The 13,342-nt window shown below is 51.3% G+C and overlaps 1 protein-coding gene across 2 annotated transcripts in view; it reads left to right on the forward strand.

The window, feature by feature from the left end:
• Nucleotides 1–13,342, forward strand: part of AGAP1 (ArfGAP with GTPase domain, ankyrin repeat and PH domain 1) — a 551,033-nt gene that overhangs the window by 330,313 nt on the left and 207,378 nt on the right. For both annotated transcript variants that reach the window (XM_042950624.1, XM_042950625.1), the window contains exon 10: nucleotides 10,010–10,114. In XM_042950624.1, coding sequence (XP_042806558.1) covers nucleotides 10,010–10,114 — 105 coding nt within the window. The remainder of the gene's footprint in view (nucleotides 1–10,009; nucleotides 10,115–13,342) is intronic.

A 13,342-nucleotide genomic window follows, 5' to 3' on the forward strand; every position in this document is an offset into this window, starting at 1 on the left:
GGAGGGGGGGGGAAATCCTTCCTGTTGTTTCTATGGAAACACTTGAAACTGGGAAGAAAGTTAAGACGGTCTAATTGTGGCCGAGCTCCCCTGTGCTGGCCAAATTGGTGCGTCTCCTCCTGCCCAGGCTCTCATCCAGGCATCGTGTCTGTGGATTTGCTGCAAGTTTTCCATTTGAGGAGAATCTGGGGAGACCAGTTAATTGGGAGTATTTTCCTGCATGCGGTGAATGATTATGTTATTGATTTCCTGCTGTCACCCAAGATCAGCGTTTTCTACACCTTGAACGACAAGCTGTTCTGACCTGTGGCGTGTCTGGTGTCTTGTCATTGTTGCCACGCTCGCTTTTTTCCTCTTAAACCCTCTTCTCACTCGTCCAGGTTTAACTTGACAGCGTTTTTTTTGTTTTTGGTTTTTTGGGTTTTTTTTAATTTTTTTTTTTAACGTTTATTTATTTTTGAGACAGAGAGAGACAGAGCATGAACGGGGGAGGGTCAGAGAGAGGGAGACACAGAATCCGAAACAGGCTCCAGGCTCTGAGCTGTCAGCACAGGGGCCCGATGCGGGGCTCGAACTCACGGACCGTGAGATCGTGACCTGAGCCGAAGTCGGCGCTCAACCGACTGAGCCACCCAGACGCCCCAACAGCGTTTTAATTGAATGGCAAAGATGTTACTCTTTCCCCACGTTTTAATTTTTGGTTTTTAACTGCTTGCATGTTTGGGGACACTTTAGATTTTTGGAGGCGTCCTAAGACTAGGGCTGGCTTGTAAATTCGGCTGAGTATTATGGGGACTAACCATACACGGGTACTGAGAAGGGAATCTGGGAGCCCACGCCTGCACGGACGGCCCAGCCCCCCCTAGAACTCCCAGGCACTGGAGGGACCTGACCCATGTGTCCCATCTGTTTGGGGACCAGGGGTTAGAGGCACCTCATAGACCCTCGGGGAAGGACATCCTGTTGGGACTGAAAAGCAAGACTCCCGTGGGAGCTGTAGGGACTCCCCCCTTCTTCTCCTGAGGACACTAACCATACTGGATTAGGGCCCCTCCTCACGGCCCCATTTAACCTTAGTTACCTCTTTAAAGACGCTGTCTCCACACGCGGTCATATCATGAAGCATGGTGGGCATGCTAGGACTTCCACACATGAAGTTCAGCTCATAACAGCCAGAATCTAAGGGTCTGGGTGACGCTGGTTTCAGTAGAGGTTATGAAGCCCGGGACCCAGGACCCGCGCCTCGGGGCTGAAGGGTGGGGCGTGTTCACCTGGACGGTAGGGAGGAAGGGGAGGAGCAAGGAGGGCGTTTCAGGGAGAAGAGAATTTGCAGTTGAAATTCCAAGTGACCCCCGTTGGCTGCTTTCGCAGTTTCCTGTCCTGGGGCTGGGCTCCACACCCTTTTTCTGTAAAGGGCCAGAGAACAAGTACTTGGGGCTTTCTGCAAGCCCTGAGCTTGGCCAGGTGAAGGCAGCCACACCTGCGAGTGGAGGTAGCCTTGTTCCCGTTAGAGCTCATTTGCAAAAAGAGACAGAAGGTTAGATTTGGCCCATAGGCCAGACTTTGCAAGCCCCGGTCCTGTGGGATTCCCAGCACCAACGGCTCATGTTCGAGTGCCCTGGACTGGGAGATCCTGTCGAACAGCAGTGCACAGAGGGCTCAGGGTCCCCCATCACGACCCAGACTTTGCGGCCATCGGCGCTAGGCCCGTGTGTCGGTGATGGGGGGCCGCGGGGGTGAGGCCTGGGGAGACTTTACCATCACATCAGGTGCTACGTGTGTGACTTTCCACTCGTCTGGGTCCAGGCACGCTCTCAGACAGTGTGCATTTGCTGTTTGCGAGGGACAGCTTAGCCTAAGGGGAGAGCGGGGGCAGGACAGGTAAGTTTTCATTCTGGAAGAGTAGCTAGGTATTAGGAGGGACAGCAGGGAGCCTTTGACGTGGAGGAAGAATGTCCCTGCTCCTGGTACCACCCCTGTGCTTTCCTCGGTGTAAAGATGAAATTCCGTCCACCTTCCACCCACCCAGATACAGTTTTCTAGGTGGTTCGACGTTTAGTGCGCTCTGTGCCCAGCGTGGGGCTCGAACTCACAACCCTGAGATCGAGAGTCGCGTGCTCCACCGGCTGAGCCAGCCAGGAGCCCTTCTAGGTGTTTTGTTGTTGTTGTTGTTAAGTCAGTTATCTTAAATAAACCACAAGTTTAATGCGTGTTACAGGGAAAAAAGAATCTCGACTAGAATCAAAGTAAAAAACACAAATGTGAAGACAGCGATTGGAGTTCACACTCAGTGGGTCTCCGTTACACCAGCGTTTCTCTGCAACGTTTTGGAAGTACGTTGAAAGCTTTACCTGCTATAATGCGAATTTGTTCAGCACTGTTAAGAAGGTGAATCGTAAAACACAGAGGAACCGTAACAGGTGTTCGTTACAGAACCAAAGAAGTACTCGAACGTCCCTTTTTTTTTTTGGAAGTATAGAAACATTAAACCTTTCTGAACTCGGGTGGAAAAACTTGCGTTTTTAAACTTGGTAATTTAGGAAGCTGTCGGGACCCCCCTCAGTGCAGCAGGATAATTCCATGCGTGTCACTGCGAGGTCAGGCACACGCTCCCCTCCATGTTCAGTCACAGACGTGTGCGTGGCCTCCAGCCGCTGTTCACACAGGTAGAGAAACGCCACCTTGGGAGAAAACGTGGTCTGATCTTCCCACGGAGCAGCCCGCAGCCGGCTAATGCCCCCTTGCCACGTGGCACCCCGGCCATTAAATGTCCCCCCGTGTCATGATGAACCCTGTGCTAACAGACCCCAGCGCCACTCGGTCCCTCGGACTCGAAACAAAGACCGATCTGCCTGGCTGAGACCCCCAGTCTCTAATGCAGTCGGTAAATCTTTGTTGGTAAAGAATTGCGATCGAGCAGAGTTTTAATATAAATTTATGAGTGGTGTCTTATCCCAGCTCGGGGCTGCAGCAAACACTAGGGATGCATTTCAGACGGCACTTGCGTTCATTACGTTAACTTTGTAAGTTATTTAAAGCTTGTCCGCTTAACGTTGCTTTTGGCTTTCAGTGACCTCTTGGGACGCGGCAGACAACACACGTGACGAATAAAGAGATTGCGGCCAAAAGACAATTCTACCCTTTGCTCCACCACAGGAAGAGTTCCTTGAGCAAAAAAAAAAAAAAAAGCAGGAAGTGCTTGCCCGGAATCCCGGTCTTCCGGCCGTAGATCATCAAAACCACAGTCTTTCTGATGCGCCAGCAAACTAATTAGGTGGTGGCAATTAGATCAACACGTGACATTTCCACATAAGATGACAGGAACGTTTGAGTGGTCACAAAGCCCTTCCATTGCTTACTGTGCAAACAAGTAAAAGAGATCGAAGCTTTAAAATCGGTCTGGGAGGGCAGAGTGATTCACAGAGAGGCAGCCTGGCATTGGGGTCACAGGTATAGACCGCTGCTCCTGGCTCGTCCTACCACGCTGGTCCCCTACTCGGGCAGTTAACCCAAATCATAGTGGTTTGTTTAAAACCATAACCGTTTTATTATTTCTCAGGCTCCTGTGGGTCGGGAATTTGTGCCAGGCGTAAAGGGGACGTCCCTGCCCCACGGGTGCTTTCGGCCAAGATCGTTTCTTCGCTGACGTCTTTCGTGCCTCACCAAACGTGGCTCAGAGGTCTGGGCACGGAGCCAACAGCTCAGGGGCAGTCTTGCAGCTGGGACCTCGGCTTCTCCTCCCCGTAGCCCCAAGATCTCCCTCTTCCCAGCCTCCCCGGCAGGATAGTCTGAATTCTTACCAGGCCAACCCGGGGCTCCCAAGCAAGTAAAAGCAGGAGCTGCCAGATTTTCTGAAGGCTTTGGCCGGAACGGGCCCAGAATAATTTGCACCACGTTCTGCTGGTTGAATTGAGTCAGAAGGCCCGGGGACCACACAGCAGCAGTTTTTTGAGGGTCATCTTTGGAGACCAGCGAGTTCAGTCCGCCCTCCCACGTGCAAGGCACCTTCACGCTGCCCCTGGATTCGCAAACCTCTCATCCCACCATGGCCTCTGGCTCAGGCTCGAGGTTTGGGGTTGTCATTTTCATCAGGGGCACGTTTGGAGGAGGCTCTTTGGATACGATCCTTGCCATCTGAAGACCTGGGGACTCCAGAGACAAGATGCCCTCCACACACGTGCACACGTTCACATCGACCCAGTGCTGACACAAGACAGAGCTGAAGCAGGTGCCCTTTCATCCAAAAAGGAGGAGAGAGGCGGGACGCCCGTAGCAGTTACTGATCCGTAGCGGCTCTGGACGCAGCCGGCACATACTGCTGATCACCCTGCTCTGGCTACAGGGTGTGTGTTCTCCCCCTGGGGCCTCCTACTGGGTCCGGGGCTCTGCTGTCTCAGCCGACCTTCCTTTTCCGTAAGAAATGGCCTGTTTTTTTGCAGCTGTGTGGCTTTTCAGCCTGCTTCCTGCTGGTCTTAGTTGGAGGGTCAGGGGACTCTTTTCATTTCAGACTTTGTCTCTATGCCTTGTAGTCTAACCTGGTACAATTCCTTTAAAATCCTTGTGGGTGTCCTTTGTATCAAATTGTAATTTATTCCATTAGACAAAAGCCAACCCACAGATCCTTGTCTGTGGTCCACACGTGCTCTCTAATTGGAAGGGTCTGAGAGGCCCTGCCTTAAGTCTTAGAGTTCTTGAGATGGGGGTCCGACGGCCGCAACCTTGCTGGGTCTTCATTCGGAGATCACATCTCCTGGCATCCCCTGGGTTAGATCTTTTTTCTGAGGCGAGTTCTTACCCTGAGTTTTCTGCTGGCAGAAGAAGCCAGGAGTAAGAAACGATTTTTCTCCTGTTGGTGTTTAAATCGGGAGTATTTTCTCTAATTCTACCGAAAACCTGCCTTAAGCAGCCTTGATTCCCCTCTACCCCCAGGTTCATCAGAACCAGTAACACAGTGGGCACGTTCTGCTCGGAAATGTCCTCTCCCGGCTCTGTGCTCCCCAGGCACCCCGGCTGTGCTCCACGTTCCTGCAGGGAGCAGGTCTGCTGTTGGCTCGGCCAGTGCCCAGCTTGGGCACCCTTTATGCAAACTCCGGTAGCCTTTCCCTTCCTGTCCTTGTAGCCTCTGTGAATAGCTGTTCTGTTCCTGCCAGCCTCAGCCAACTGCCTGGTTCCGAGCCAGTGCCACGTGTTTGTGGATTTTATCAAAGCAGTAGAAAGTACTAAGTCTGTGCTTCTTATCTGTCGTTGCCTAAGAATCTGCCCCAAAACTTAACGATTTGAGAAAACCATCATTACTTCTCATAATTTCGTGGCCCAGGACCACAACAGGGCACAGCGTGGCTCCCGTCTCCGACCTCCCCACAACAGAAGCTGCAAGCTGCCAAGATTTCCGAACGTGCAAAACCAGTGTAGACAGCGTCTCTACCAGTTCTCTTGGTTAAAGTGAGGCTCAGGCATTCCCAAGTCAGGGTGGGGTGGTTCTCACGGGGGCACGTGTACCTAGAAGCAGTGTGTTGGGAGCCATCTTTGGAGACCAGCTGCCAGGCCAGCTGTGCAGGGAGGTTACAGAAAGTCTCTGTGCCTCATTGGCCTCATCTGTAAAATGGGGATAATCATAGCAACTACTTGCATCAGGGTGTGAGCTTTCAGTGGGTTAATACTTGTAAGGCCCTTAGAGCAGCACCTGGCTCGCAGCCCAGGACTGTTTTGAAAGTGAAAACTAAACAAAAAAAACCTTTTTTTTTAATTGAATGTTTATTTACTCTTGAGAGAAAGAGACAGAGCCTGAGCGGAGCACGGGCAGAGAGAGGGAGACACAGAATCCGAAGCGGGCTCTGGGCTCCGAGCCGTCCGCACAGAGCCCGTTGCGGGGCCTGAACTCACGGACGGCGAGATCGTGACCCAAGCCGAAGTCGGACGCTCACCCGACTGAGCCACCCAGGTGTCCGGAAACTGAAAATTTTAAAAACAGATGCATAAGCCACATAAAGGTCAAATGAAACAGTAACTGTAACTGATGTGTACAGCGCGATAGCTGGCCAGCGAGAAGCGGTCTTAGGTAAGAGGCGGTTTTTGTGCGTGCAAAAGTAGCATCTGAAGACCAGGTGTGCATCTTGACCTTCGCCCGTGCGGTTTTGCCCTGGGTCACACAGCGCCAAAGAGGCTTAGAATCATAAGGGCCGTTTGCACTGGCTGACGAGGACTGTCCCCCGTGTGGCTCTGGCAGAGAGCCTTCTGGCCTCTGGCCTCTTCTGGCTGGTGAGACCATGGTTTCGTGCCCTTTAACAGCTGAAAATGGACTCTTTTTACATTTTCCATCTTCTTGGTACTTCGGCGGACAGCGTGTAAGTTCGGGACGGCCGAAGCTAAGAGGTGAAGCCTGAGGGGCTCAGCCTGATGCCGCGAGGGGGCTGCTGGGACAGTAGTGCTTGTTTCCTGTGCGTAGAACTCCGTCCCAAAGATGCACGGTGGGTTTGCAGTCTTTTCTTGGGCACGTTGGTGGGCGCCGTGTTCAGAGGAGGGCCCCACACTGGTAGAGCCACCGGGACCTTTTGCTTCTCGAAGAGTCTGGGACTAAGAAGGCGTTCCTGGTGTGTAGGCACGTGGTGGGTGGGGTCTCTCGCTGGGACTTTGTGGTGGCTCCCCTTGGTTCCTGCAAGTGAGGGCAGGACTGCAACTGAAGGGGGACCCCCCCCCCGTCTCGTGTAGCTGCAGGGCCCAGAACCAGGCTCGGCCTCACCCCCACCCGCCCCCCCCGCTTCCCCCTGGAAACAGACGACTCCTCTGCCAGCCCCAGCTGTCCAGACCCACGGGCCCCCTGGCACAGTGCTGTCCAGGCAGGACCGGGTGAGTCCGGACACGGATCGTGCAAAATAGTAGTCTAGCCGACTCAGGATCGAGTGGTTTAACTTCTGGTGTCTGTTTAGACTCCGAAATGCCCTGATTTTTTCCCTTGGTACAAATGCTCTTAAAAAATCAGTGTTTGGAATTAATTGTCAAGAAAAAGAAAAAAAAAAAGGAAGGGGGAGAAACTGAGAGAAAACATGCTTTTGATCCACTGAAGCTGTTTGCAGCGTCTTGTCATTCGTCGTCCGATCGAGCCTCTGATTACAAAGCCTCGCCTTGCAGCCTCCTTGGCTGCTCATCAGGGAGCGCGTCTCTTGGCGCCTCTTAGGATGGGCCCTTGCTGACAGTCGCAGACAGGTGGGGTGCGGCGACCAGCCCCTCCAGTGTTCTGGCTAAACGTGGAGGCTCACACAGTCCAGGGCTGGCGGGCCCTAACTTGGGGGCAGCGGGGCGGCCGGGCGGCTTTGTCGCCACAGAAATCCTGGGGGGTCGGGCAGTGAACCCAGCCGGGACCCAGGCCAGAGGACAGAGGCACGGCTCCTCGGACGCCGGGGTGTTCTTCAGCCCTGCTGACTCCTGCAGCATTTGAACCGTAAGCAGAGAGGATTACCCTGCAAGGTGAACCATAGAATTTATTTAAGATTGTCGAGATGTGCGTTTTCTAGCTTTCCCAGCCCCAAGATCAGTCTACCTGGGGTAGTTCCCCGATGATGTCATCTCTTCTCGTCACCTCCTGGTTGGACTATTTCCCTTTACCCCCTCAGGAGGAAGTCCCGACAGCCCTCATTGGGGAGAGGATAATCATGCGTGTAGGATCTGCTCACAAAAATACCACAGGCTGGCCAGGAGCGGTGGGGTCCGTGTGCATGGAGCCCCGGGGACGGGGTGCCTCTCTGTCTTTGTCTGCGCAGGGCAGGCCAGAGCTCGCTGAAGCCCAGAACCGCTCTCAGCTACCAGTGACACCGAGGTGACCCCTGCGCCTGGTATTAGAATTACATCTCAAACGGGCGTTGGGAAAATGTGAGCCCACAGGAGAGCCTCTGTGAAGTTCTGTTGAGCTAAGTTTAAAAATCTGAGAAATCCGCCGGAGAGGGAAATTTAATGATTTTAAGTGATGGCTTGTTGACCATCGAATCACCAATAGTGACTTGCCCTCTGCCTGGTGCTCACCTTGCAGTGGGACCTGAATCGCCCTGGTTTGTCACCAGCATCCGGCTTCTGTTTGCTGATCCCCGTGCCATATTTGGATTAGGTTGGTTTTTCGTAGGGTCTAAGAAATCAAGGTACGTTGAGCTTTGCCTTGTGTTTTCTTCAAATAAGAAGAACCTGCAAAGAAATGACCTTCCAGCAAGGTTCCCTTGTGCGTTTCTTCAACCTTAAGAATACTTTCCTCCAGAAACGATGTTTAACCAGTGTCCGGACTCCCCAGCTGGCTCAGCATCCATCACTCACGGTGGTGAAACATCAGAGACAAAGCAGTATTGTCACAGTATCGGGAATTATTTGGAGCTCGAACCTAATTATCGCCTAAAAGTGCTTACGTGATATTTTCTTGGATTTTTTCTTGCGCTGTGGCTCTGGGGGGATAGCGGCGTCAGTTAGGAGGTCAGAGGAAGCAGGCCCCAGTTCCCTAGGAGACTCAGGGGCGTCTGCTTCTAGGAGACTCCATTTCATACCGAGAACCGGCCTTGGGCCTTGGTCCGGGTGAATTAACTCGCACCATGCTTGGGCCTTCTCAGTCGTGGTTTCCATCCTGTGAGTTCCACAATGGACTTGGGGAGGAAAAGCAAGCCGGGAGACTCTCCAGTCTTCCTTGTTCCACGAGGTCAGCAGCCGAACGGTCCCAATGCGGAAGCTCGGGTCGAGATAGTCCGACCCGGGAGGGCGTGAAGCCCCACCAGGGAGGGAAAGCGCAAAGTCGAGGCCGAGCTCAGCGCTGGCCACCGGTTTTCAACCCAGAGAGGCCAAGAGAAGACGTGGGAGGTTCGCAGGGAACTGAGCATTCAAGCAGGAGGGAGCTCCTTCAGTCGTCCGGGGAGCCTTCGTTAAACATGCTTCAGAGCACAAGGGCATCAAATTCCGAATGGTTTTCAGGAAGCCCTAACATGATTTCATTAAAGGCAGATTGATCATACACGATTGTTCTATTAAATCCTGCCACTAAATTTACAAGTGGAATTTTGTTTTTACTAAGTTAGAAATCCGAAATGAAAAACTATAAAACAAAATGTTCTTATTTGGGGGAGCCCGGGTGGCTCAGTGGGTTAAATGTCCGACTTGGGCTCAGGTCATGATCTTGTGTTTGTGGGTTGAGGCCCCGAGTTGGGCTCTGTGCTGACAGCTCAGCCTGGAGCCTGCTTTGGATTCTGTGTCTCCCTCTCTCTCTGCCCCTCCTCCACTTATGATCTGTCTCTCTCTCTCTCTCTCTCTCTCTCTCTGATAAATAAACATTAAAAAAAATTTTTTTAATGTGCTTATTTGTAAATATCATAAGTTTCAGAATTCAGTTAATGTGTTATTTTTAGAAAAAAGAACTTAGGTTTCCTTTTTTAAAACATACCTTGGGGCGCCTGAGTGGCTCAGTCGGTTAAGCGTCCAACTTTGGCTCAGGTCATGATCTCACGGTCCGTGAGTTCGAACCCCGCATCGGGCTCTGTGCTGACAGCTTGGAGCCTGGAGCCTGTTTCGGATTCTCTGTCTCCCTCTCTCTCTGACCCTTCCCCGTTCGTGCTCTGTCTCTGTCTCAAAAATAAATAAAAACGTTTAAAAATTTTTTAAATAAATGAATAAATAAATAAGTAAATAAATAAAACATACCTTTAGTTCCAAATGTGCTTAGTTATGGGAAGGGTGTGGGGCACATAACATCACGGTGGCTTCATGGCGGTTGGTATTGTATTTGTTGAACAAACGGTCCCCTCTGCAGCACTCATGAGATTCCCAAAGCGAAGTTCTACACGCACACACACAAACTGGTTGAACATATGTGTTGTGCGTAAAGGAGAGGAGAAAAGCCAAATTGCCAAGTGAAAAATAAGTGTAAAGTTTCCATTTTAAGATGACAAGAGAAATGAATGTTTCAGATTTTTAACGTTATCTGTCTGCTTTTTAAGAAAACTCACACAAGACTTTATGAATTTATATTTGGCTCCTTTTGCTTCAGGGCATGCTGCTGAAGCGAAGCGGCAAATCTTTGAACAAGGAGTGGAAGAAGAAATACGTCACCCTGTGTGACAACGGCGTGCTGACCTATCACCCAAGTTTACATGTGAGTATGGCCCCTTGGCTCGGTCAGCAGGCCCAGAACTCAGCTCACACGCTGGGCGTGTGTGTGTGTGTGTGTGTGTGTGTGTGTGTGTGTGTGTGTGTGTGTGTTGGGGGCTGGGGGTCCCCACAGCGTCAGGCCTCTGGCCCCCGTTTGAAGTTAAAGTAGTATTGGGTCTCCTACTCCATCACGAGATAAATAAAATGCCCCTCGCTCTCTCCATCAGACCACATGTCTCTCTCTTCCCCTTCCTAACAGCCGATCTCTGGCTCTCTGATTCTGCGAGGAGTTACAATAAAAGGGACAGGTGAAGTGAAATTTTAAATGGAAGTAAAAAGACAAGAGCAGGTAGCAAAAGAGACAAGAGAGCTTATATCTGCAAATCTAGAATAAAGGAAATGATTGCATTGGAACCCAGGAATCGGCTCTGAGCAGCTGAGAAAAACAGTAAGTTAAGCGCAGTTCGTGACTCAGTTTTTATTGTCAGACAAGAGCACATATTGTAAGGTAAGAGCCCCCTTTCTACATGTGTTCATGTAAAGTGCATTATGTTGGCGATTTCTAGAAGATGGATTAAAAAGCAGAATCAATGTCACTTTGGGGGGAAAGTGCAAGGCTTTAGAAAGCTTTGATAAAATCTGAAGATGGGGCGTTAATGGTATTTCTGTAACAACACATGCCATGAATCTTGCATGATTATCTGTCTTGAGGTAGGTCAATGTGGAGATTAGACTATATAGCTAATTTGGTTATATCACTGTGTTAAGCTTTGCATTGAAAAATTACAGTTATGAACCAGAAGTTAGACATAAGGGCATTGAAGAAGATTTAGAATCATTCCCCGAGGGCCACCTGGGGAACATGACTGCTAGCATTTGGGGTATACACTCCCCGCCATTTCTATGCGTATGTGCTTTTTCCTCCCACAACCACGCAGTCACCCTGTGTTCGCTGTCTGGGGTCCACCTTCCTAGATGATGACAGATCACGTGCACGTCCCCACGTCCGCAAATACACTCGTGTGCCACCATTGTTGACGGTTACGTGACATCCGTCGTGGGGATGTGCCCTCATCGGTCTAACAGTGACTCCAAAACGGACATGTTTACTTTGAATTACTTTTAATGTTTTGAGTAACTCTAATCAGTGTCCTCTGTTGACATCTCTTTGCCTTTACCTGTGTTCCCCCTGATGCCCAGCAATCGGCTTCCTTAGTTGAAGAGTCTCACCCTCTCATGGCTTTTGGGCATATGTTGCCAGACTCCTGGAAAGAGTTATCAGTCTTTCTCCTCTGGCAGGAAACCAGAGGGCTTTTACCCTGCACGCGAGTGAACGTTTACCTTCACAGTAACGTATCTATGATATTCCGCTAGGATAAGTAACGAGTGGCATCCTTATTGTTTAATTTGCTTCCTGGGGTGAATTCCTTTCTTCTCCTTTGTGTCCTACAGCTCTGCCTTTACCTTTCAGGAGCGTGTTGAAAAACGGGTGTTTCGTTAGGCATCTCTGACTTATTTCTGATGTTGATGGGGTCGCCTCCCATGCTTTAACCATTCCAAAGACTCCAGAGCTGTAAATTCTTCATTGTACTGAGGGGATTCCCTTGTGCTTGCCTTATTTTGGCTTATTTGGGAATAGATTCAGGTTGCTTCTCCGGGTGGCCTCCCAATCAGAGGGACTTCGTGCCAGTCCCCGGAGGCCTGCCTGTGACCATTCCCGCGTCGCCTGCAGCCCGCTGCCCGCCTGCATGGGAGCGCCAGGATAGTGCTGGGTCTGCCCCTCTCTCCCCAGCACGGCCCCATCCGCTGGGGAGCTGCCCTCTACCTGGCTCCCTTCTTCTGGAGACCCTGCCAGGGAGCACAGGGGGTCCGACTGTTGCCCCAGTTGCTTTATGTTAGTCAGAGAGAGAAGAGTGATCCAAATATCCTTCTTGCCGCGGACTCACCGACCAGTAAAAAGTGGGGTCTGACCAATGAGCATTTCAGGCCACCTTACACTCGCCAGCCAAGCTCAGGCTTGGTCAGAGGGACGTTCGCTCCTTCTTGCCAAGGGGGAAACGTGTCACGACGGTGTGTCCCTGCCCATCCCAGCCTCTCCGTAAATGTCATCACCATTCCGTCTTTGAAAATATTCCCACATGGGCTGCTTCTCGTGGTGCCCCTCCGTGTTTGCCAGTTCCTTTTTTTTCTTCAATACGTGTGTATGCGCGGATGTTGTCGGAGTACAGAAGAGGAGCTCAGCAGGGCTTTGTTTTATAATTACATGGCAGGCGAGAGCCAATCACTTTAAAGTGCAATTCCATTAATGCCGGTCTCCCGGGAACTGAAATTATTGATGCAAATACACACGCCCCGCCCCACCCCCCCCAGGGGGGCAGGGTCACCTAGGGATGGACTTGAATTACTAGGGCAGGGAGAGAGGGCACGGCCTTCGCTGTAACCCTCCTCTGATCTTGTCACCACCCAGCTTTGGAAATTTGGAGAGGAAGTGAGTTCCGGGTAGGTGTTCCCTTCCAAGTTGCTAGCGAGCTGCAGATCCCTCACGGCAGAGTGAGTCTGGCATTCTTGGGCTCACGACGGAAAGACCCATCGAGGCAACGCCCACGGGCAGAGGCCAGACTTTCTCTCGTAAGACATCGGGGAGCACGCGGGATGTGTCGCAAATTCGAGTCTTAAAATTGCAGACCGTATAGAACGTCCCCGTTATTTCCGTGTAGGAAACGTCAAAAGGTGCTAGAAGGCAGTGATACCCGTTAAACTGATCACGCTGTAACACCCGCGTTCTCAGTTGCCCCCGGGCTGTACTATGGCCGGAACCCACGAAGGATGCTTCTGCTGCAAGTGGGTGAAATATTGGAGAAATCTGCCCAGATCGGTGGCTTTGGGTTTCATTACCGTTGACCATCACCCCTATTACTGGTCCCCAGCAGGGCGCCCGCACTGAGCTGAAATAGCGTAGCCTATAGCCCGCGTCTCTCCAGGGAGCAAAGGAAAAGAACCCGGCTAAACCATCTGGTGTATTTAGATAGAGTTTTCTAAAAGATTCGGTGTTTCTCAGCAGTGGAGTCACCGGGCCAGCTGCTGGCGTGTACCCCTGACTTTCGATGGTTAGGTAATTTATTTACCAAAAAGGAACCTGGCATGTTTTTCTGCGCATGGGATTCTAATAAGGTGATGCTTCCATAATGGGGTGAGCTGTGGGGGTTTGAGAGCACCGGGCTGGAGGATGCAC

The sequence above is a fragment of the Panthera leo genome, chromosome C1 (genome assembly GCF_018350215.1).
Source record: "Panthera leo isolate Ple1 chromosome C1, P.leo_Ple1_pat1.1, whole genome shotgun sequence".
Lineage (NCBI taxonomy): Eukaryota > Metazoa > Chordata > Mammalia > Carnivora > Felidae > Panthera > Panthera leo.